Consider the following 25,396-nt stretch of genomic DNA (forward strand, 5'->3'; position numbering starts at 1 on the left):
TTTGAAATAAGTCTCATAATTCACGATAAATCAAAGAGAACAAGTAAATGTAGTGGAAATCTTCCATCTATACAAGATTTGATAACTACTAGTATGAACTAGCCAAAATATACTGTTTATTGGATACACAAACATTCTTAAAATTTTAATTTTTATAATAACTGTAGTTTTTGAATTATTCAAAACAGAGGAATACGAGTATTTAGTTGGCCTTTCAAAAAAAAAAAAAAAATATATATATATATATAATATTTAATTAAAAATATGATAGAATCCATATAATTATTTTTAATTTCTTTATATGTTTAATCAATCAATCATATTTTGCTACATAAATTTATAAATTTATATTATTATATAGATAAATATTATGTGACTATAGCTATTCTTATAAAAATCTCATGAGTCATCATGGGCATTCAGAAGTGCGCCAAAAATTTGTTTAAGCAACCGCGCACAGTTGGGTGGATCCGGCACTATAGTTTAATACAAATGGATATAGGGATTCGTATGTTATTTTCCAAATTGACCATCAAATATCTCCACGCGTGTCCTCGAAGATGTGAGACTCCAACTTCATCTAAATTTGTCTCAGCTGTTTCACGGCGCAGTACAGCTGCTTTTGCCACGTGGTGAGATCTAAGATTCCAATAGGCCCCATCCTACTCTACGGGTCCCATCAACTTATCCACTTGTCCCTCCTTCTGGTATCTTCCAAATACCGACGTCAGTAACAAACAACATTTTGTTTTCCATTTTTCTGAATTTTTTTAATACATGAAGTATCCATATATTTCTTTTTTTCGCTTTCGTCGTACTCTATCTTCTTTATTTTTGTAGAAGTAAAATCTCGACCGCGGACCAAGCTTTTCGTTCTGGTTTGTTGCCGCTCTCCACGTTCCCTCTAAAAACTATTTTCGCATCCAAAACCCTAGCCCTAAGCTTTTCAAATTTCAAATTCTAACTTTTTCTTCAATCAAGATTCCTAAATTCTAACTCTAATCGAATTCAAGATCTGAGAGATTTATAATCCCACTCTTTTACTCGTTTTCGTTTCGTCCTTCACGTCTGCAAGATTCGCACGCTCCGTCGGATCTAGAGATTCCTTTGGTTGGTTTCCGTGTAGATTTGTATTTATTTTGGCGGAGTTTTTACACGTGGCAAGAAGACATATTTAAACTTTCGGGTTGAAGAAGTAACGGTTTAGCAGTTAGTTATTGATAACTGAAAATAGTTAGTTTGAGTTGGTTTCTTATTGTTTCTTGTTCAGTTAGGTTCTTGTTTTTGGCATTTGAATGATTTGAAGAATACTGTTTTAGTTTTTCTCTTCCATCTTTTTGGTACCAATTCAAATAGTAAATTTTCAGATTTGATTTCGGAATTTGTGAGTTTTTGGAGATAATTTCGAAGAGTTTAGGGCTTCATTTCTGGTTCTGGTTGCTCTTGAATGACGTGATTATTGAATTCAATGGGAGAAAGTGCTGTTTGTTTGGAAGTTCCAGCAGATGGAGAAATGGATGTGGAATGTTCTTCAAGAACTGAATCGAAGCAGGACCGTGAGTTGTTAACAGATAATGTTGAATCAGACTCATTTCCTAACGGGAAGCATGCGAAAGAAGAAGCTTTAAATGACGACATTAAATCGGAAGTTTCGAATCCGGTAGTTTCACCTAAAGAGTTTACATCGAGTCTTCAAGATATCACTAGCCAAGAAACCAAATTAGTTACAGAGAGCTGTAATCAGGTACTGTCCACGACGAGTACTGGGAATTTGAGTTCAGAGGAGACTTTAAGTGATGGAGATGAACGTACTGAAAGTTCCTATGCTGAGACTTCTCGAAATGACAACAATTCTGGTGATGTTTCGAAATCTCACGTCGTATTGGAAATACCTAAACATGTTAGTTCATCATCTGGAATTAGAAAAATTACATTTAAGTTTAGTAAAAGAAAGGAAGATTATGTGGCCCCTCTAGCTTATGAAGAAGGTAGAAATTACACTCTCTATGATGATTTGGGTTCAAGTGGAGTGAATGATGGGGTATTGTGTGCTCGAAACATGGAAATAAAGATGTCTAAGAAGGTTGTTCCTAATGAATATCCCACGAATGTTAAGAAGTTGTTATCAACTGGTATCCTCGATGGAGCATGTGTGAAGTATATTTCTACATCGCGGGAGGTAAACTTTTAGCATAGTTGTTTTGTTGTTTGACTTGCTGGTGATGTGTTTATATTAGTTCTTGAGTTGTTTGTTTATTGGTTTACTATTTCTGATTGTAGAGGCAGTTAGATGGAATTGTAAATGGTGGTGGATATTTGTGTGGCTGTCCTTTATGTAATTTCTCAAAAGTAAGTCATTTCAGTTTTCAGTTTGTATTGTTGTTGGTGACCGAGGTGTTTATACTTTTATTGATGAGTAACTTATTGTATTCATAAAAGCAGGTTGTGAGCGCACATGAGTTTGAGCAACATGCTGGTGCCAAGACCAGGCACCCAAACAATCACATATATTTGGAGAACGGGAAGCCAATTTATAGTATCATTCAAGAATTAAAGACTGCTCCCCTGGGCATACTTGAAGAAGTGGTAAAAAAAGTGGCTGGTTCATCTTTTAATGAAGGGTCTTTTCGAGTTTGGAAAGGTGATGTTTTTTTTGCTTTTAATGTCTTCTTGAGACATGTAGGGTGTGTATGCGGTTACTGTCTTTAATTGGCATGAAAGTTATGCTGTTTGATGGAATGCTTGTGTTTGTGGATTATTGGTTTAATCATGCAGTTACCCTAAATATCCTGAGAAGGCAAAAGATAATTATTAGGAAATGTTAGATTAAGATTACATACTTCTAAGTATTATACCGGACCCCGTGTAGAGATGTACTGCCTGAGATGATCAAGAGATTTGTGCTTAATGAAGTATAATTCCAGAGACACTGTCCGTTCTACATTGTACTTACTTTGACATGCTTGATATTTTCAGCTAGTCATCATCTGCGCAAGGGATTGGTTGAACACGATGAAAAGCATAATATGAAGCTTCCTAGTCTGCCTCATTCCATCATAAGGTACAATAATTTCGGCTTTAAGTAATTTCCTTCTGCATTCAAGGCCAACCGCTCAACATATAGGTGTCGCTAAGCTAACAGAAGAGACATTTTTCCTTTTGTTATTTTTGGCTTATTGCGAATTGGATCTTTTCTGCTCTTTTATCCGCAGTCTTTTTTAAATCTTCTGTTGAAATAATTGATAACACAAAACATATGGCTAAGCTAAAGTAACCAATTGATTTGTGTGGGATTTACAAGTTGAGAGGAACCTGAGATCCCAAAAACTATCCATTGCATCTTAGAAACTAAACTTTGCTTTCCATGTTTGCTTTACGGGATATTGAATTAATATATCCAGTAGTTTCTAAAATTTTGATAAGGGTGCTATTGATCCTTCATTTTTAATCTTTTAAGTTGTATGCTTTTGGTTATCATGTGAATAAGACATTACCTTTATGTCTTGCTCTTGGAATTATGTGGTGGCAGAGTATGTGCTTAATATCAGATACAAATTCATTCATGATGCAATGAGCTTCTGGCACAGAGAGAGAGAGAGAGAGAGAGGAGGAGGGTGGTGTGGTGGGACTGGAGCTTACTATTATTCCTCCACACTCCCCCTTCTTCTGTGGCAAAGTTTCTTTCAATCTGACACTTCATTTTTTATAGCTCATTATGTATAAGGGTAATTGTAGATTATTTGCCGAAGAAATTTATTAGCAAAACAAACATTTCAAGAGATTGATGGACTTATTTTCATTTTCTTTTAACTTCTACTGAGAAAAGGCAAACCATTTTGACCAGTAATATTTAAATGAAGTTCGGTACACGAGAATAAAATTCTTAAGGGTAGTATTTATTACTGGTTATAATTGGCAAAATTTTTTCCTCCTATGTTCCTTTTCTGGAAGCAAAGGAGATTTTAATTTTAAATGCACAGAGCAAAGTTAGCGGGAATTTAGGGCCAGCTATTCTAATATGGACATCTTTATGCTAACTCCTTGACCAAGGCATTCGTATAAACAAACAGGTGTGAGGTGTCTATTTGAATCGATAAACGCTAGACAAGAAGGAACTTTTTTCTCTTTCTGGTTCCTACTTTTGCTTTTCTTTGTATTTGCTAGTTATAAGGCTTCCTCCCTTTTCTCTGCTTCCTCTTTCTAGGGTTTTTCTTCTCCATTCTCTCCTGCATAGTGTTTTTGACAAGTGATGACTTCTGGATCTGAAAAAAGATGCCAGATCTGTGTTAATTAACAGTGACAGCTGATTTCTCAACTAGTTGGTAGTGTTGGTGTTATATCTAATCATATTTGCCTTTATAATTGGTGTTGTATCTAATTGTATTCTTCTTTTCTTTTTTTTTTTTGGGAGTATTTCTTGGTTGTTTAATTTGACAATATTACCTGGATAACTTTCATGTATTGACTAAGCTGATCCTTCCCACTTCCCTTCAACCCAGCACCCCAAAAAAGATAAAAAAGGAAAAAGGACTATGATCTCTTGGGTTAATGGTTTTTGGCCCAATCTAATAAGTCGATTTGTTCCTAAGACAGTATCTGATTATTTTGCATATCACTAGAGGGAGCAAAAAAAAAAAAAAAGGACGTGGAAAACAAGACAGGGATTCTTTACAATGATATTTTAGACCAATTGAAAGGGATGTATTACAGCTTTTATATTCATACATATGCTAAAATCAATGTTTCATTTTTTATAATTTGTAGTTTGAATTGGTTGGGTCATATCTCACAGAGGGAGTGAGAGAGGGAACTAGATTGTTTAGATTGTGTTGGCATATTCTGGTGTGCAAAGATTCTGAAAATCAGCTGGAGAATTTTAACCGTCAAGAGTTGTTATTAATAGGTGGATTCTGTAATTCAGTGATACTGGGTTGCCAAACTGCAAACTTTAGAATTATCTGGAAATTTATATATGCCTCTGAGTCCTAATATATATCAGTATGCATGACGATTGAACTCTTATTTGATATTCATTTGCTACAATTTTGCTGTTCTGAACTTGCAGCTGCTCCAGTCTAGCATTAGAAGAAAGCATTAGCCCTACTTCATGTTCCTTTGTGCAGGACACTGGTAGGGAGCAAACATACATGAAGGAGATGCTTGAGGAGCGGAAACGTGGGGTGAAGAGGTAGTCTTTCTCTGCTCATTTTGTTAGACTTTTGGCCATACTGGATACTCTGTATGTGCACGCGCATTTTATTCATTTATCCCCCCCTCTCTAATGAATTGCTATTGCATCTCCTGTGTAGACCTTTCATGCATCAAAAGAGAACTGCTGAAGGGGGTACCAAGAAACGGTAATTTTGTTTTCTCATGTTTCTTCCCTCATTTGTCCTTTTAATTGAATTACCAATTGATTATGAGAATTCCAGCTTTTATTGACATCTTCCAAATTCCTTCTATTTTTTTGCAGGGATAATGATCTGCACCGATTGCTCTTTCTACCTAATGGCCTCCCAGATGGGGAAAGATTGACTTACATTGTCAAAGGACAGGTGCTAGATTTGATGTATATGCAAATTGATGATTGGTTCATTTATTGGTTTGTATCTAATGCAAATTTAAAATTGTTCTGATTTTTCTTTTCTCCAGAGATTGCGTTTCGGCTGCAAGCAGGGTAATGGTATAGTCTGTGATTGCTGTAACAAAGAGGTAAATTCAAACTCTTGTGGTTACAATGGCATAAAATTCTTCATTTATTTCAACAACACTGATTTCCCTCCCTCGCTCTGTCTCACTGTTGGCTAATCCTTTCCTGATGATCAGATTAGCCCTTCTCAATTTGAAGCTCATGCTGGAATGGCAGCCAGGCGTCAGCCGTGAGTAGTCCATAAAAGTAATTTAATTTCTTCTTGTAGTGTTTTCTCCATTGTTTGAAATAATTTTGCATGCATTTTTCAGCTATCGTCATATCTATACTTCTAATGGAATGACACTTCATGATATTGCCATTTCCTTGGCAATGGGGCAAAGGCGTACTACTGGTGGCAGTGATGATATGTGCCATGTATGTGGAGATGGAGAGAATCTACTTCTTTGTAATGGTTGTCCTCTTGCTTTTCATGCAGGTGGGAATTTTGTATTTGATCTTGTACTTACTGTTTTCTAAATGATGTTATAGCTTTTTTGATGTGTTTCTGTTTTAAATGATGAAAAATATCACTTTTAGTTGAAGGATCATGCCTACACATATGGGTACAAGTTTATTTTCTTACAGCATAGAAAAAACTCTTCTTCTTTTTTCCCCTCTTCTTCCCTTGTGCTTTTATGGACTGCATCATGATATTTATTTCCACCGGCTTGTTGACCTTGCTTAAATTGGCTTTTCTATTAATGCAGAAAGAAAAGAACACTTCAATAATTTGGCTAGTTCTTATGTTTCTTACCTTCCCTCTTGGTTTCATTACCATGAAATATTTCCTGAAGTAAGAAAATAGTGGACATACATGTTGGATTTATCTGCCTTCTTATGTTTTTGTTTTGGAGAGCATGCTAAAAGAATGTACTTATAGATTATAGGTATGATTTTACTTTGCTCATTTCCTGGCAGTTTTGTTTCTTTAATAAGTCAGCTTGCTCTGTTTGTCTTGCAGCATGCTTGGATCCGCTGCTGATCCCTGAAAGTGGTTGGCGTTGTCCGAATTGTAGACAGGGACACTCTTCAAGTATGTCCAGATCAGTGGATTTAAAGGGAGGGCTTGAAGCACCAGGAGCTGAAGTTGGTGGTTGTGTTATTTGCAGGTTGGTTCCTCTTGTAAATTCAGTTTTAACTTTTTAATGCAATCACTAAGAAGGATTGTTTTTGTGTATGTATTTTTGTGACCGTGTAAGAACTTATTTATGTAATTGGAAAGAACAAGAATATAAGATAATGATGCTCCAAAGAGTAGAATGTGATTGAAGCCCATATATTGGTTTTAGAGGTTGAATGACTCATCTCTGAACTTTCAAAAGCTATTATTATTATTGTTATTATTATTATTCACTACTTAGGTAGTGATAGTATCAAGATTAGACTCACTTTTAAAAATTCTAATTTTCATCCCCAATGGGGTGAGATGAGTGGTGTGCGTGGTAACTAAAAAGAAAAATGGTGATAGTATCGGGCAATTGTTTTCAGGTTATCCCCTTTGGAAAGTTTCAATATAAGGTTGTGCAGGTTTGTTTTCTTTTATTGTCCTTGGACCTCATCCTCTTTACTTGTGTTATAACCGCAAGAAACAATTTTGAAATGGGTAATTTTGAGAAAATAATAACTAATTGGAGGATCAGTTAGGTCAACTTAATGGTTAGACTTTAAAGTTTGTTTTGGAGTGGTCAAATCTGTCAGAATATGAAATTCCAAGCTACCTGGAGTCTAAAGGCTCCATACTAGTTAACACCTCTAATTGCTTATTGCAATACCATACTTTTATCTTTTGTATCTTGTTATTTATTTGATTGTTTACTGCTTATTAACTGCATTAACTGTTTTTCTTACTATTTTTGTCTTTTATCAGGAGTCATGATTTCAGTGCTGCTACTTTTGATGATCGAACGGTTATTTACTGTGATCAAGTATGTGTGCAGTTTTTTGTTCAGGAATTTTGTTAATATATTCTTTGAAATTTGATTGTTTTTCTTTCATTTTAACTTACTCTTATATCTTTGTCAGTGTGAGAAGGAGTTTCATGTTGGTTGCTTGCGGAAGAATGGGCTATGTGATTTAAAGGTAAGTCTAGTAACCACATGATAATAAATTGAATGGTGTTTTTAGATGAGAGAACTTATTATTTGTTTTTTGGTATCGCCCTGCAGGAAATCCCGAAGGATAAGTGGTTCTGTTGTGATGACTGCAATCGAATTCATGCGGCGCTACAAGATTTTGTTTCTAATAGAGCACAGACAATACCAGCTTCATCATTAAGTACAATAAACAGGAAGCATATAGAGAAAGGAATTCTTTTTGATGGGACCATGAATGATGTTCAATGGCAAATGCTGAAAAAAGCTCAATGTTTTGAAGAAAAAGAAAAATCACTGCTTTCTAGTGCTACTGCTATATTTCGAGTAAAGTTCTTTTGATGCCTTCTTGTATCTTCTCTAGTCATGGAAATAACATATATTATTATAGTGATGACACACGGGGTTATGAAACATTGCATATCATCTGTCTTGACAAGTTGATTACCTTGCGTGTAAAGTATAGTTAGTTTAGTATTGTATCTGCTATCTTGTTTCTTCTAATTGCTTCTGCTGTCTTATGGTAGGAATGTTTTGATCCAATCATTGCTGAATGTGGGCGTGATCTGATACCTGTTATGGTCTATGGGTAAGCCCTCAAGTTATTCCATGTCAAATTTATTGGCAGCATCATTGCTCTAATGTGATTATTATTATTATTTTTTTTTGGTTTTTTGGGAGTGTATTTAGATCTTTTCATCTGATTCCATTACTTGTTGCATATTGAAACTGTGTATTCCATCTGAGAATGGCCAAGTCTATGTGTTTCTTTTAGCTCTATTTAAAAAAATTGACGCAAGCCTCTATAATAATGGGCATTTAGTCTACCAAAACCAATAGTTTATCCCGTGGTTAGTTTAGTAAGTGTTTGATGCTGATTAAGTACAATCATGGAATAATTCACAGTACATTTACCGAGGCAATAATTTTTTCACCTTATAGTTGACCCTTTTTTTTTTAATGTTTTCTTCCATTTTCTTTTTACTGCATTTCTGTGAGACAAACTTATATCTTGCTTCTTTGCTGCACTTCCCAAGCCATGTGCTGGGGTGTTGCATTCTTTCCATTGGTAATATACATAAAATAGGTAGTTTTGTTGTTTTTGTTATTTATTGGATTGAATTGTTCCTCATAATTCAGTTTTGTGATATTTATGATTGGAACGTTTCATTTGTTTGTTTGTCATCTCATGTTTTTGTTTCTCTTGACTTGTCATTGGAAGCTTTCCATTATACCAATTCCTAGTGTGATCATTGGTCTTTGAACTTGTTGCAGGAGAAACATCTCTGGTCAAGAGTTTGGGGGAATGTATTCTGTCATTTTGACTGTGAAGTATGTTTCTATCTTGGTCTTTTTCTGCGTCTTAAGTTCTTGGCATTGTTTTTTTATTATTATTGTTGTAAAGAGACTTGCAGATTGTACAAGTTAAGGAAAAGGGAAGTAGGTGTCATTACTAATGTACTTTGATTTTTTTTTTTATCACTTTATTTTATCCTATATGCACAGGTCTGTTGTAGTATCTGCTGGTCTTCTTAGGATTTTTGGTCGAGAGGTTGCTGAGCTCCCTTTGGTGGCTACTTGTAGAGAATATCAAGGACAAGTATGCATTCAGCATCTTAGATTAGACAAGCACTGATTTATCTGTTAACTATATTTATTTTTTCTTCTTCTTTAAGGTGCCCAGGCTTACGTAAACCTTAACACTGTTAATTTTTATTTAGGGTTGCTTTCAAGCATTATTCTCCTGTATTGAGAGGTTGCTGTGTTCCCTGAATGTGGAAAATCTGGTGCTCCCTGCGGCTGAGAAAGCTGAGTCCATTTGGACAAAGAAATTTGGATTCAGGAAGATGAGCAAGGAGCGGGTAAGGGCATCTTCTTAACTTAAGATCTTCCCTAATTAGCCCCTGGTCTTTTTTCATTACAAAGTAGTTCCTGGTCTTTTATCCACAAGCTCATGTAAAGTCATTTGTATATGGGGAAATTCTGTGTGACTCAATGAATACTTCTGTCACCGAGTACTATGAATTACTGCCAATTGTCTCTTTCGTTTTCGCTTAATTTAGTGTCTTGCTATTGTAGAAGATTCTGATCGTGCTGGTCAATTTCTTTTATTCTAGCTCCTGCAACTTACCCTGAATTACTTGAACCTATAGGCATTTATGAACTGAAACAGAGAGTTGGCTTGCCCCATCTATATATGATTGGCTGTTTCACTGTGTTTTGGATTGTAAATCTATCTAATGCTATAGATTTTGTCAAATAAGTTAAAAAAATGGGATTTTTGGTCTTAGTCTGAGTGCAATTTCTTTTCACTTTGCGAGAGATTGCGATGGACTGGATGGTTATTGTGTTTTACAGCTGTGAGTGTCCTTTTACTGTTGGATTGTGTCCAGTGAAATACATTTAAAGAGAAATATGAGCTTCAATGATTTTAAGTTGTGCTGAATACCATGAAGCATATTGGCAAACAAACGATTTAGCACCAAGTGAAAACAAAGAAAGCACAAAAACTTTCATTTGCTCATTTCTAGAGATTATATTATGAGTTGTAATCTTAATTGTCTTCAATTGGTGATTGTGGAGATAGCACTAATGAATTATTGTATCTTGCAGTTGTTGAAGTACCAAAGAGATTTCCAGCTAACGATTTTCAAGGGAACATCAATGCTAGAGAAGAAGGTGCAGTGTCTACCGGAATAACATTTATGAGACATTCTTATCAGAGACAATGCTATGCTCGGTGGTTTTTCTTTCCTATAATGTTGCCTCCAGTTTTATTTTGTTTATTTTATTTATTTCTCAATTTTTCTTTCTCTTTGTGGTTGGGGTTAAAGACTCCAGAGCAGTTAACAGATTGACTGTTGTTTGTTTTGTTCTTGTAAAATAATCTAGAATTAAAATGTGAGGGGAACTGGGAGTGGGGATGAAGAGTAACTGTACAGAGAATTGGTGCATGCTGACCTTTTATAATGCATGCATGAGGCAAGGAAAAAATTTTGACCATATTTGGTTGCTTTGCTTGAATGTGTATAAAGAATCAGCCGATGTCTAGGTGAACGCTTCATAGAAAAAAAATTATTCAGATCTGCCTACTGCATTTTGGTCATGCCTGGAGTTCCAACTTAGATAGACTGTTACTGTGTCCGAGGTTGATGCTTGTCTGTCTTCTTCATCTTTCTCTTTTTATTTCCTTTCGAAGCCACGACTGCATTTAAAATGGTTAATGTGTAGTTTTCTGTGCACGTGGAAACGCAGAAGCAGGCCTGCATACTGTTTCTGGTGCAATTTCAACTCGGAAATCATAATAATGTTATATCTTGTTTAGATTATATTTATAAACATTCCCTCAGGATATGTATGGTGTCTCCTGTGACCTGCGCGCAGGGAGCCAGGTACCACCACCAGTACGCATTTTCACTCTCTGCAAACGTCCTGACTCCTGATTATGGCACACGAACGCTATATATCTTTGTATTGATGGATGAAGATTTAGTTTATCGTGTTACATTAAATCTATTGTGTAAATATTAAATGTGTGAGACTATATAAAAAGTAAACTATACCGATAATTCCATGATTTATTGATTCAGCATGTTTGACTCACATCCACGGTTTGACGGTTAACCTCTTTTCCGCGATTGCCTTGCTTGTGAAATATAGTAGAATTTTCCAATAAATGTTTTGCTAATCCTGACTTGGAGATTGGTATACTGAATTATATAACTCGATTAGTTAATATTTATTTAATTGATAAATTTATTTTTAGTCTTAATGCTATGAACTTAACGAAATTTTACTATATGCAATAATTATTGTCCAAGATTTTACAATAAATAATAATTGTTGTTTGGTGTTAGATGAGGCGCCATTTGAAATATAAATTTAATAATTATTGGTGTTAGACTCATAAGGATTGTCTTATGAGTTTATATTATTCTTATAATTATAACATATTGCAGGGGATTTATTTTACCAAATAAAAATGATATTTATTTTTATTTTTTTGTTTAAATCACGAGAGTGAGCCCCTAATTGTGGGAAAAAAATGAGATTTATTATACCACATACTTTAGGACTAGGGAGTGTAAATTATACCATTATAGCAGTGTCTCAAATTTGCTAATTTATCATAAATGCCGCGCATCCATGCGCGCCAAAAAGAAAACAGAAACTGTGAGGACCTATCAACGCTTATACTACTTTGCTTTACGCGGGTGCTTCGTGAGCGTGCACGTAGCAGATCCCCTCATTCTCAGGCAAGCTTCCACGACTTCATTATATACTGGGGTTTGGTTTAATTCGCTAAAACCCTAAACCCTAACTGAGCTCACATCGTCATTTCTCCGGGTTAGAAACCATCTGAACTTAATACGATGGCGTTTGCTTCCAGCTTCCGTCGCGCCCTCAGTTCTGGTTCTTCGATTTTGAAATCGCAATTGGGTTCGATTCGTTATAATTCAACTCTCACTTCCCCTAGACTATTCGTCAGCGGTAATCGGAACTAGCTCCGCTTTTTGTAGTTTGTTTCTCATTCTCTTTTCTATTATCTGATTCGTTAATCGTTATTATATCAAAATCGTAATTTTTGAACTTTCCTTGGCGTTTTCAGTGAACAGCCAGACGATTTTTAAAAATTAATAAAAATTAACATTTGGTGAACATATAATGTACAACTGATTTATATAATTATTGGGAAAAATGAACTTGAGGTCATGATTGATAAATGGAAATGAATTGAAAAAATAAAATCTTTTCTTCTATTGTGGTTTGATTAAAAAATAAAACTGATTTTTATTTTTATTTTTTGTGACTCTGATGTTGTGATGTACTCTATGTGCGTTGTTGCAAGTTGCAACTATTGCCTGGTTTGGGTGTTGAAAATTTAATGTGGTTATCTTTCAACGTCAAATGATATGAATGATGAATTTCTTCTTGCATGATTGCTGGTAAAGTCATGGTTTTGTGAACGTTGATTTGTTTCTTGAGTTACTGTGTTTCAGGTCAACATCCAAGTGTGAACTTGGGCCTGTGTTACTGACCCTGTTTCTTATCATTGTACGCCTTTAGAAATATCATCTCTTTTTTTGGTTGTTTTTTGGTGAGTGGCTAAGATTAGGGATGGGAAAATTCAAGGTAGGTAACACTGAATCTAGTCTCTGCCTCTCTGGTGTGGTTAGATGAAAGGCAAAGAATATTAGTATATTACTAATGTAAGTAGCATGGTTTTTGGTCCCGTGCTTGTTCTTATAATATTGGAAATGAGAGGATGTGCAATGATTCGAGATGAATAGCTAGGAACCCTTTTGGATGCTCATTAGAACATTTTCTTCTAACCACATTTTATCTAGGATTAGGATATCCTGTGTCTTAAAGTGGTTTTTCCTTCCTCGGAGCAAAAACAAAGTCAAGTAGTAGTTTGACCTGGAAATTGTTTCATAAAGTAACAGACACGACTACAATGGTGAATACCAATTGCCTACTGGAGTTTGTGAAGGATTTCGTGAGGTGTCTGGGGTTTCACACCTCTTTAGTGTTCGTGTAAACTGTGCGCTGCTTGCTTCTGGAGTGGGGGTCCATTCCTGGCTCGACACGCTTAACAAAGGGAGAGGTTAATGGCTGAAGGCTGGCCAATGGCCAATAAAGAGGGGGCAGGGTTGGGGTGGGGAAGGAAGTGGGCAAAGAAGACTCAACTAGCTAGATCTTAAGATCACGATCCACAACATTTATGTGTTTGGAAGCACTTGGTGGCCATCTGTTTCTGCAAAATGGATTATTTTGTTAATATATGTATAGTGGATACCTATATATATTTATATTGAGGATTTTGATAGCTCTAAAGTGTTTGAGACGTTGGTGACTTGGTCCAACACATAAGAGTGAAATAATTTCTCTTTTAGAAAATGCCGCAGTTTATCAATATTTCAGTTGGCTAACAAAAATCTGAACTCAGTTCCTTCTGCTTGTAATCCTAGTTTCAAATAGTATGCACCACAAAGATACAACCCCCTAGGCTGGTTTACACTGAACCTTTTTTAATCCTTTTCCTTTAGTTGAGTACCCTTAAATATACTGATCTGTACATTATGCATGGAAAACACTTGTGTTCAAGCAATATTGAAAATTATCTACTGCTGAGTTTCTTATTTGAGTTGTGACCGACACTCATCATGTGACTATGAACAGGTCTATCAAGACTTACAACTGATGAAAAGCTGAAGGAGGCATTTGCTCCATTTGGCCAGCTTGTCTATTGTAAGTTGAAATTTATTTTCTAAGTTCTTCGTCATTGTGACTTTGTTCTTATCTACTGCCTTGATGATGATATGCAGCAAAAGTCATAACGGACAGAGCTACTGGAAGGTCAAAGGGGTTTGGTTTTGTTTCATATACCAGCATAGAAGAAGCTGAGAGGGCTAGAGAAGGAATGAATGCGAAGTACTTAGACGGATGGGTTATTTTTGTTGACCCTGCCAAATCAAGGGAGGCCAGACCTCCACCACCACCACCACCACCATACCCAGAACAACAACCTTCTGAAATGGGTTTCAGAACAAACAAGACCATCGGTTGGTCCGGGTGATATTTCAGGCGCTTGATTATTTTCAATCTTTAAGCCTGTAAACCTACTTACACTTTCAGCTACTAGCAAGCTGAATCACTGAACACGAGATATTATTATTATTCAATAGTTTATTGAGATTTATTTGGGCTGAAAGCAACCAGCAAATGCCTTCACGTTAATTCATTCTTGATCTGTTTCTGGTTTATATTAGCCGCGGGTTAATTATATTTAGTAGTCTGTTAAATTTGGACTCGTTGGTTTGTGATATATTCTAATTACGCAGTTGTTTAATAGAAGTTAAAATATATATATATATATAAAGAAGAATTCATGCCATTAGTGCTCAATTTACCAATTCTGAATTTTTATTATTACATCATTTGAGAAGAGTAGTTAATTTTACTGAAATTACCTGATATATCAAAAATACTATAAAAATATGGATTTGTTGAATTTCCAATCTTAAGTTTACAATTTGTATCAATTGTTTACTAAAACGATAACTGCAGTTCAAAATTAATGACATTATAAGGATAATTTAAATATTTAACATGCTAAATATTGAAAAATTAATAGTCATTTATCTTAAGTTTATTTTGTTATAAAAATATTATAAAACATTGAATTTGTTCAATTTTCCATCCTAAGTTTTCAATTTATATATCAACTATTTATCAAAAATGTTAATATTATTAGAATATTTATAGAATCTAAACAAAATGATTATTTAAATATGGATAAATTTAACAGAATAATTTTCCTTAAATTCAAGGATCAAATAGCCATTTTATTTAGATTTTATCAGTGTTAATATTTTGATTGACAATTAATACAAATTATAAACTTAAAGTAAAAAATTAAAAAAATTAAGAAAATTAAAAAAATTATAAATTTTTATAATATTTTTAATAATATAATAATCTAAAAGTATATGAGTGATAATTTCTCTTAATTTTATTTAGTGGGAAGCCTTTGACGTATTAATCTCAACATAAGGAGGAGAAAGAGGAAAAAAAAAGAGAAATTTTAATATTAAAGTCAAATGACAATTTTATCCTCAACATATCAGCAAATTTCTCACATCAATTGGACGGAAAGTTACTTCAACTTGGCTAAGCGATTGCATTACTTTTTCTATTAAGTGGAGCGACAAAGATTCTTGGGGGAATAATACGTAGTAGGGTATTATTTTAATGGCGTTAATTTCTTTCCCGTGAATAAACAAAACAAACACGTACGCCTCCAAATTTCAAAAAGAAAACCCTCGCAGTCGCAGTAGCAGCCACCACCAAATAAGCTTTTGCTGAATTTCAAAAAAAAAAAAAAAAAAAAAAAACAGAGAGAAGAGATGTATACATGCATTTCTCACACACACGGTGTCTCAATTAAACTCCCTGAATTATTCTCTCCAAAGGTTAGTTATTTATTATCATTAATCGGCTTCTAATTTACACTAATTTTACTTCATTACCAAATAATTATAAATGAAAAATTAAAAAAAATTTGTAACTGCAGATTACTCGCTCGTTTGTTTCTTCTCGGCGAGATTTTAAAGTGTTAGCTGTTACCTCGAGTTTAAAAGAGGCTTCAAATTACATACCCGCAGCTCCGATTTTTCTCCCTGAAGGTCCATGGAAGCAAGTGAGTGATAGTGAAGATCCTGTATCTAATAAATAATTATGATTAAAAAAATAATTATTCTTTTTAATATGATGAGTTTGACCAAATTTTAACTCTGCAGATCCCTGGTGGAGTTACGGCAGCTGAGGGGTTTAAGGCGGCAGGTATTTATGCTGGCGTGCGTGCCAAAGGAGAGAAACCTGATCTTGCTCTTGTTCTTTGCGACGTCGATGCAGCGGCTGCAGGTTAGCTTTCGTTTTGGTGGATATTACATGCCTTCCGGCAATGCAGTTGAAAAGTATTCAAAACTTGTTTTTGCATTGCATTTGTTTTGAAGAGTACGCAGCTGTTTGAATATCCAGTTGAAGACATGTGTTTATTATGATGAAGTCATTTGGCTTATTTAATTGATTATTTCTATGTTGTGTCATTCAGGGGCATTCACTACAAATGTGGTTGCTGCTGCACCAGTAGTATACTGTAAAAAGATGTTAGATTCCTCAAAAACGGTATGTTGGGGATTTATATTGGACCTAGTAATGATAGTCAGAAAGAGGAGAACCGATCTTTAAACGAGTATTACTTTAACTTTTTAAACGGTGCAACAGTTCATAGCTACGCAACCATAAATGTTGTCCCTTTCATCCAAATGAGATATATTGGATTAGAAATCTTCATGCTCAAGATTTCTTAGCTCCAAATCCTCTAAATGTTGACCTCCTCTTTCTGCCATTGTTTTCTTTAAAATGTGGCTGTATTGCCATTGCATGGCTTTAAACATGAATTTGCTGATGGCTGTCAAGATAATCATGAGTATGTCAACCAACATATTGGATATATTGATAGATGAGGAAAATAATGTCTTAATATTCTTGTCTCAGTTTAGATTCTTTAAAATTTGTTAATCTTTGTCAAATTATCTGTTAATACTGTACATTACTTGCCACAGGCCCGTGCAGTGTTAATAAATGCTGGTCAAGCCAATGCAGCAACGGTAAGCTGTGTCACAGTAGCAAGATGTTTCACGTATCTTTCTCATCCATGCACTATGTTCTTGCTCTTTTATCTAAGAAAAATAGGGAACTTCTTGTTTGTTTGTCTGGTTTTTAATGGATCATTAAAAACTTGGTTCTGTAACTCACCCTCACACTGAGCTGTTATAATGAGATTGAGCTGATTCTACTTGTGTTGCATGGCTAACGGACCTATTGATGCTCTTCAGGGTGATGCAGGTTATCAGGATGTCGTAGATTGTGCCAACACTGTTGCTATGGTGTGTTGCCTTTGGATTGTTTGAACTCCATCTTGGGATAAGTTTTTTATATGCTGGATTCAAATTTGCTAGTAATATAATTACTATACTACAGCTACTTAAGGTGCGGTCAGAGGAAGTATTAATTGAATCCACTGGTGTAATTGGTCAAAGAATAAAGAAGGTAGACATCAGTACTTTATGTCCTATAAGTTATGTTAATTGTGTTAGACGGCATCATGCGTTCTTGAAAATTTACAGTTTTCTGTTGTATTTTTCTAACCAAACATTCTATTTAATATAGTGAATTACTTTTATTGTCCTATAGTTCTGCAGAATTTATACTTCTATTATTTTGTTGTATGCAGGATGCACTTCTAAACTCGTTGCCAAAACTAGTCAATTCACTTTCATCTTCAACTGAGGGGTATTTGCGTCATTCCACTCATACCTTGGCTAAATGGCGTACTTTCATTTTTGTTTAGGGACAGTCTTGCTTCTTATTCACCCAAGATCTTACTCTTTGTGTTTTAATTGCTTTTGATTATTGTTGTTGTCGTTGTTATTGTTATTGTTATCATTTTCTTTTTTGTAGGTATTTTTGTCTCCTTACTTCTCCTTATCTGTCTAGGCATTCTTGAATCTCTTATCAGTGACTGTGCAGGGCAGATTGTGCAGCAGTAGCTATCACAACAACTGACCTTGTGAGCAAGAGTGTGGCAGTTGAGTCTCAGGTGGGTGAAACTTGTTTTTGGAACTCAGTGAGTGTACGCCCTCATTTTAGGTGTTAGTAGCAATAACACTAACCTGAAATTTGATATTGATAAATATGCATTATACGCTTCACCTCATTGTGTGGTCGTGGTTGGTGCTCTAGAAAGCAGGGGCAACAATCGGACCGGTTAACTTAAATTTAATTTCATTTACTGGAATGCTGGGATGCGTAATGCTACATTCAAATGCTTCAATTTTGTTGAGAGCATCGATTTGTTCTTCTGCTTTTGAAGTGACTATGATGATATTATAATTACTTTTCTGTCAAGCTGTGGATATTTGCTTCTGTTTCGCCATTAATATTATTGTATACAGACATATTCTTTCTAGATTCTCAAGAACATTATCTCACAAGATTTGGATTCTTTAGAACTGAAACTCCTCAACATAGAACAAAGGAAGTCCCTAATGCTAGCTAGTGAACCAAACAGGTTGGAGGGACGTATATAAGAGTTGGGGGAATGGCGAAGGGTTCTGGGATGATTCACCCAAATATGGCTACCATGCTTGGTGTACGGCTCTTCGAAACTGCTTTTTGCTTGAAATTTGATTATAAGCATATTTTTCATTGCATTCTTCAATTCTGATTTGTTTTGCAGGTAGTAACAACTGATGCTTCTGTTGACTCTGACGTATGGAGAAAGATGGTAAAGGTTGCTGTAAACCGAAGTTTTAACCAAATAACTGTGAGTATAATACTTAGTTTTATTCCACCTGTTTCTGATACTTATTTCAGTTAGCTTGCTTCATTGCAAAGCAGAAGGAGGTGTTTGCAAGCCATTTCAATTGAAGAGAATACCTTTCAATAACTCACATAAACAAGTTTATTATTCTTTTGTGATTTGTTACAAAATTCTGCCTCTACCTGTGGAAAGTTATCTGATTACTTGCATACAGACAATTTGTTGAAGATACAGGTTTTATCGCTGGTAGACTTGTGATTTATTTTTCTCATGATTTATGGCGAGCCATAAATCTTCAACAATTCTACAAGACACCAGAAGTTGTACTTTTCATGTACTTTTTGCATTCAAAATTTCTTTTGTTCATGCACGAAAAGGTCTCAATGATTCACAATCCACCGAGGCAAATTGGAAGTTGACTGCTCAGTGCCTCTCTTATTTTATTTCCACTGGTTATAGATTCACTCTTTACTAGCCATTTGTACAGTGCAACGATTTATGAAATTTCTCCTTCGGATTATTGCTGTAGTTATATATTAAATTGGTTTCCATTTGTTTTGCTGTAGGTAGATGGAGATACTAGTACCAATGATACTGTCATAGCTTTGGCTAGTGGGTTATCTAGATCAAGCAGGTTATCTTCTGTTGACTGTAACGAAGCCAAGCAACTTCAAGCATGCCTTGATGCGGTAAGTTTGGTTGCATTCTTCAAAGTAGCTTTGTTATTCAGCCAAATAGTTTTACATATGTTTACTTGTTCTGCATTCTACTCTTCTCAAGTAGCTTTGTAATTTAGCCAAATAGTAAGGTTTATTATTCTAAACCTGTTCTGCATTCTAACTGTTCTTAAGTAGCTTTGTTATTCAGGCAAGTGCTTGCATTTGCGTGTCATGTTTAGTCTTCTTGTCAGGAATGCTACCAATGAGTTTTTCCATGATTTAGAATTATAGTCATCTATGGGTTTATTTAGTCTAGATCTTGGATTTATTCTGTTAAGATTTGACACATTTCCTTTCAGGTAATGCAAGGTCTTGCCAAGTCTATAGCTTGGGATGGAGAAGGAGCAACGTGCTTAATTGAGGTATGCAACTCTATTTAAAGTTCTTATCTACTGCACATAATTTTAAACTGTTTGCTTAGATCCCTAAAACCAGTAAAACATCCGAAACCACATTTTTTTTCTCAAGTTCAATTTTAAACTGGCACCAAATATTGCATATTTGAAGCTGACTTTTTTACATATCTCACTTTAAAGTTATAGTTTTGTGCAGGTAAGAACAGGAAAGTAGGGATTATTGCTGTAGTTTTGTAATGTAGTTATGATAAAACTTATTTTCCCTTTTAGTTTTCTTTCTACAAAGATCAATAATTATCTCTTTGTAATCTTCAGCCCACTAGCTTTATGTAACCATTCCATTCTTCTTGTGATTGCTGAGCATGGAAATTCATATCTCTCCCTGTGATTCCAGTTGTACATTTTAGAAATAACTCTCTCAAAACAGTTAATCAAATGTAGATTCTGTTTATCCAGCTAACTGCATGAAGTTTGATTTACATGAGATCTTAAAATTAAGGTCTTTGCTAGTTTGTTTAGAGGACACTAAAGAGTCTCAACTAATTCTAACTTCCATCTGCAGGTCAGAGTGACCGGTGCTAACAGTGAGGCTGAAGCAGCCAAGATCGCCCGCTCAGTGGCATCTTCTTCACTTGTCAAGGCATGACATCACAACTTATGACACTCATTTGATGCTTAAATTTAAGAAAGTCTAATTGATCATTGTTGTTGATGATCTCAGGCAGCTGTATACGGCAGAGATCCGAACTGGGGACGCATTGCTGCAGCTGCTGGATATGCAGGGGTTTCTTTCTACCAAAACAAGCTCCGCATATTGCTTGGAGATAGTTTGCTCATGGATGGTGGGCAACCACTCCCATTTGACAGGTGAAGTTGAGGCTTTCATATAATCAAATGTTGTAAATAGCACAATTATTATTCTACGCATCATTTTTTATGAGGGTTCTGCTATATTCCTGCAATGACTCACGTCGCACATCTAGTATTCTGATGCAACCAATGAAAGGAAATCCTCTTCCAACTTGTGAAGACTGATATGTGAAATGGATTACTAGTAACATGTGCATCATAGGTTTTGGGAAATTTTGACTAGTTTAGAGAGGGTTGGAGTATATGCCATTTCTCTTCTGTATCGCTTTACCAAATCATTGTTTCAGAACATGAGTTTTATCTTTCAATTTACGGTCTCTAAGCAACAGGGGAGGTTTTTCAGGGCTGTGGCTGGTAACTATCTCAGGAAGGCTGGTGAGACCCGTGGTACAGTTATCATCGACATATCTGTTGGTAAGATGCAGATTGTATGCACCATATATATGCAAGTTTTCTTTCACTTCACTGATCCGAATGCATCCAATTTCATTGGACCTCCTCTTTGTTCCCAATAGGTGATGGACCTGGGAGTGGCCAAGCATGGGGCTGTGACTTAAGTTATGATTATGTCAAAATTAATGCAGAGTACACCACATAGAAGATATCATCTTCAATTTTATTTGGGAGACATCTTGTGATGAAATTTTTTATCATGTAATTCGCAAGATTTTGGGTCAATTTTGAACTTCTTTCATTGTGGCAGATAACACCAGATCATATTTTTTCTAGGTATCACTTGAAACTATCAACTCTTTCCTCTTATGATCGCTGTGTTCCAAGTGAATGCAAAATACATTGACGACCAAAAGGCATGCTTCAATTTTTTTTCCTTGACCAAGAATTATATGTGTACAACAAAAATTAGTTTCACTCGTTTGTGTACGAGTAACCTTTGGTACAAACGATAAAAAAACTCTTGATTATCAAAGCATTCTTTGGTTATTAGGTACAAAAGTTGATGATATAAGTTTCATTATTGTATGACTTAACCACATCCTCCCCCACCTTCCACTTCCAAATAAACAAAATTCGAATAAAAAAAAAAAAAAAAAACGTATGTAATGCAAAAGAAAAGCAATCCTTACAATACCTATGTACAAAGCAGCTACTAATACAGCTCTTTACACAAAAGCATTGCATAACAAGCAGTCTAGATCTTTGATAGGTTCCACCCATACACACATCAACATCACAACAGAGTTTCAAGATATAGTAACAGATTTGTCTTGAACAAAAACATATTACTTATTTATACACATTGCATGAAAATAGGATATGAATAATGAATGGAAATTGAGCTCATAATGCCTCTGCAACTGAGTAATGCACCTTGCCAAGCGATTCTTTAAGGAAACTACTGCCACAAGAGTCTGGACCAGCAACCTCAAAGTCATTGAGGCCATCAGGGAGCTGAAGTACTCCATCACGAGCACCCATTAATTTGTAACACTTGTCAGAACTACTCCCTCCAATTTTGCAGAATTGCTTCCTGTCTTTGCTGCCACTATGAGAAGAGTTGCCCTTACGACCCTTCTTTCCTTTCTTCTGTTTATAATTTCTGCCCTCTCTTGACTTCTGCTGCTTTTTGCTTCTATTAACAGTGTGAGACACTATTGTTGGAGGCGGATCATACACGTCAGGGGCCCACTTCACAGACAGCTTCCTTGGTGATGCACCTTGTCTCTCGCGGCTACCTTTCATAGCAGACACAAGCTTCAAAGGAGTCTGAGAGAGAAAAGCATGGACGGAGGTGAAATTAGAGAAGCCAAACTAACAAACGAAGTAAACAAATATAACAAATAAGCCTGAAATCATTTCTTTAGTAGTATTAAACGGCTAAACAAGTCCCAAACCACTATAGGCTCCAGCAGTGCACATAAAAGATGGTTTCATCACCTGTGTTGAATAACAACAGTCAAAAGCTAGTTCAAACTAATTTCAATGCTGAAAGCCAAAAATGTAAGTAATTGCATGCTGAATTACTTGCACTAAGGTGCATGAACCAACAGAGGCAGACGCGTTATCTGTCCTGAAATGAGGAGGTAATTTCATGCTTCCACATAGTAGCTCCAAAACACACTCTAAAAAATGAATATGACAACCATTAAAGACACATTTAAGATATCACCATGAATCCTAAAAAAATGAGGAAACAGGATTAGCTCATGGTAATCACAAGCAATCCAATAATCATAAGGAGACACACCATAAAAGGTCACAACTATGATCCATTTCAAAAAGCAGGGTCAAAGTAAACCACAAGACCGCAAGTAAGCAAACCACAAGCAGACATGTCAAACCTCTTTAATCACCAACAGACATAGGAGAAATAATCTTGACAGTCTAGTCTCTTAATCCAGACTGGACACTTTTGGACAGAAGTAATCTGAATACCCCATGCATTAAAAGATGAAACTAAAACAGCAGCTCAACAATATAAACACCCACAAACCATCATATATCACAAGATGACTCACAGGCAAAGATAATGAGCGAGAGCAGCGCGAGGGCACAGGGTCATCAGAAAACATTTGCTCGAAGGCTGTCTTAAGTTCATCATCTTCATCTTGCTCATTCACATTAGCAGAAGGTGATATCTTAGCAGTGGGCGGGAATGTAGCATACTTGCACAAGCTCTTCTGACCAGGTCCATCGTCCTCTAATTTAAGGTCTTCAAATCCTTCCTCCACATGACTCACCACACCCCCATCAGATGTATTACATTCACTCGAATCCTTAATGCTCAAAACCTCGTCACTGTTTCCATCAAGGGCATTTACTAGACCTCCAGGTAATGCCTTAGATATTGCCTTCTCACAAGGAGAGCCAATGTCCATAGATTACAATAGGAGGGCTACAATTTCAAATCAGAACTGCCAACCAAGGATTCAAGAGAGTAAAATACACGAGACACAAATAGCACCAATATCATCTTCTCGTCACAAGACATAGATTCAAACTTCAAATAATAAAAACATTATCTAGGTTTGGGACTATAAAATGCAAAATCTTTATTTTTTTTAATCATATTTTGCAATAAGATTAGAAAATGTGCATCCAGAATAATCTCCAAAAAATAATAACATGCATAATAATTTTAAATTACAAATTTAAATCAAACAACGTAACATAATCTAACCAACAATCCAGATCAAGAATAAACAAAAAATTGAAATAAAAACAAAAATATGAATTATAAAATTAAACAGCTCAAAATAATTTAAAAAAATCACATACCTTCTAAGATGTCAAAGCCAACAAAAATGCTCCAAAAAAGTCAACGTTTCGGAGTCAATCGAACCTCAAAATATCGTACGGACGACGAGATCACGGAGAAATTGGGAAAAGAAGGCCGAGACAAATTCAAAGATGAAAAGGAAAAAAGAAATAGGGGAAATAAAAACAAAAACAAAAAAAGCAAATGTTAACTAAGATTACCACGCCGATCACTTTTCTCGAGATGTTTCAGACGATGAGGAGACAATCCACTATTGAAACGTGTCAATGAAGGAATTAACGGATCTTTGGGCACCGAAGGCATTATATCGATGCTCTTCGAAACCCTAACTCGCTAAAACCCTAACTATTTTCGCCCTTTTTTTTCCGTAATTTGGAGGACAAATGATCGATCTATAAAAGTAAATCTAAGAGACGACAGCGCTTTTGTTGCCGCGAATCGAGAGACTGTCTGGATCAAGGCGCTAAGGGATAAGCCATCGGCTGACAGAAAAGTGAGAGCTGGAAACGAGAGACATTTGAGAAGCAGATTGATACGAAAGGGAGGATTTGGATGAGGGTTTTTATACAAAAGGTGGGGAATCGTATGGGGCAAGGGATCAAATCAGTCGCGAGACATTTGGCGGCTTCTGAGATGGAATCAGGTGCGTACACGTGTCCAATCAAGGTGTGTACTTTTTCTCCCCTGACTCAGATATTTTTGTTCGGATTTCACTTTGGGCTTTCTGTGGGCCGCCGTTCAAATTTTCATCGCACGGTTATGAGTTCCGTGATTTAATTAAACACAAAATAAATTTAGAAGCATTCATCTGAATCTATTCCTTAAGAAATATTAACGAAAAATTAGACGGGCATAGAAATTAAAACAAGAGAGAGAGATATTTTTTTAGGGGAAAAATAATTAAGTAAAAGAGAGACGTAATCGTATAGAGTCGGGGAAATATTAGAGTATTAAGAAAAAAACTTTTTTGTTTGAACTTTTTCCTTTTTTTTTTTTTAGTACCACAACAACGGAAATTGCGTGGATAAGTGATAATCCGATGACTTGTTTGATTTAGCAACTCATGTTAAAGTTTTGGACACAAGCATGGGCTTGTCGTCCGTATATATTGTACAAGACCAGGGAGACATTTCAAGGCAAGATATTAATTACTGCTCAAATAATAATAATAATAATAACAACAACAATAACAACAACAACATTAATGAATATATATTTAATCAATTAAATATAAACTATTCCACTAAATTTATTTTAAATTAATCAAAAAATAAATTATAAATTATTGTAAGAATTCAACCCCCTAATTCCTAGATGCAATAAAAAAAATTAGAGATAATTTTGTAGCTATAGTTATATTGATATAATCCAATTATATTTAGATTTCAAGAAAAAGCAAGTAGAAATATAGTCATAATTTTTTTATTAAATATCATAACAATTATATTTGTAATTTTAGCAAATTATTAATTTACAATATGAATGACGACTACATAGTTACAGAAAGCTTTTAAAAAAATTCTCTTATTAATTTAACTTA

At 35.3% G+C, this 25,396-nt stretch overlaps 4 protein-coding genes across 6 annotated transcripts; 3 read left to right on the plus strand and 1 right to left on the minus strand.

Annotated features, from left to right (window-relative positions):
• Positions 1-782: 782 nt before the first annotated feature.
• Positions 783-10,888, plus strand: LOC18038549. 2 transcript variants are annotated; one of them, XM_006428995.2, is made up of 19 exons: positions 783-2,179; positions 2,281-2,349; positions 2,443-2,641; positions 2,977-3,061; positions 5,066-5,188; positions 5,310-5,357; positions 5,474-5,555; positions 5,653-5,712; positions 5,827-5,879; positions 5,962-6,128; positions 6,654-6,801; positions 7,560-7,617; positions 7,715-7,771; positions 7,858-8,109; positions 8,310-8,371; positions 9,058-9,114; positions 9,289-9,382; positions 9,504-9,644; positions 10,396-10,888. In XM_006428995.2, exons 1-19 carry the CDS (start codon positions 1,469-1,471, stop codon positions 10,480-10,482), a joined length of 2,553 nt encoding a protein of 850 aa, XP_006429058.1. In that variant the 5' UTR covers positions 783-1,468; the 3' UTR covers positions 10,483-10,888. The 2 variants fall into 2 exon arrangements, with proteins under 2 accessions (XP_006429058.1, XP_024037228.1); XM_024181460.1 differs by lacking the exons at positions 9,289-9,382; positions 10,396-10,888 and having other exon boundaries at positions 9,504-9,638.
• A 991-nt stretch (positions 10,889-11,879) lies between these two features.
• LOC18038407 (organelle RRM domain-containing protein 2, mitochondrial) lies at positions 11,880-14,556 on the plus strand. The gene is made up of 3 exons (XM_006428997.2): positions 11,880-12,273; positions 13,966-14,034; positions 14,112-14,556. Exons 1-3 carry the CDS (start codon positions 12,156-12,158, stop codon positions 14,360-14,362), a joined length of 438 nt encoding a protein of 145 aa, XP_006429060.1. The 5' UTR covers positions 11,880-12,155; the 3' UTR covers positions 14,363-14,556.
• A 921-nt stretch (positions 14,557-15,477) lies between these two features.
• On the plus strand, positions 15,478-21,887 carry LOC18038408 (arginine biosynthesis bifunctional protein ArgJ, chloroplastic). Of its 2 annotated transcripts, XM_006429000.2 has the most exons (17): positions 15,478-15,758; positions 15,860-15,985; positions 16,086-16,209; positions 16,400-16,473; positions 16,914-16,958; positions 17,187-17,237; positions 17,332-17,400; positions 17,585-17,643; positions 17,881-17,950; positions 18,422-18,502; positions 18,590-18,676; positions 19,240-19,362; positions 19,692-19,754; positions 20,311-20,388; positions 20,470-20,615; positions 20,962-21,032; positions 21,134-21,887. In XM_006429000.2, the coding sequence occupies exons 1-17, from the start codon at positions 15,693-15,695 to the stop codon at positions 21,214-21,216; spliced, it is 1,416 nt and encodes a 471-aa protein (XP_006429063.1). In that variant the 5' UTR covers positions 15,478-15,692; the 3' UTR covers positions 21,217-21,887. The 2 variants fall into 2 exon arrangements, with proteins under 2 accessions (XP_006429063.1, XP_024037197.1); XM_024181429.1 differs by lacking the exon at positions 18,422-18,502.
• Positions 21,678-24,433, minus strand: LOC18038409. The gene is made up of 3 exons (XM_006429001.2): positions 23,856-24,433; positions 23,096-23,491; positions 21,678-22,343 (listed from the first exon to the last, which is right to left on the minus strand). The coding sequence occupies exons 2-3, from the start codon at positions 23,453-23,455 to the stop codon at positions 21,918-21,920; spliced, it is 786 nt and encodes a 261-aa protein (XP_006429064.1). The 5' UTR covers positions 23,456-23,491; positions 23,856-24,433; the 3' UTR covers positions 21,678-21,917.
• Positions 24,434-25,396: the final 963 nt, after the last annotated feature.

The sequence above is a fragment of the Citrus clementina genome, unplaced genomic scaffold, assembly GCF_000493195.1.
Source record: "Citrus clementina cultivar Clemenules unplaced genomic scaffold, Citrus_clementina_v1.0 scaffold_6, whole genome shotgun sequence".
Lineage (NCBI taxonomy): Eukaryota > Viridiplantae > Streptophyta > Magnoliopsida > Sapindales > Rutaceae > Citrus > Citrus x clementina.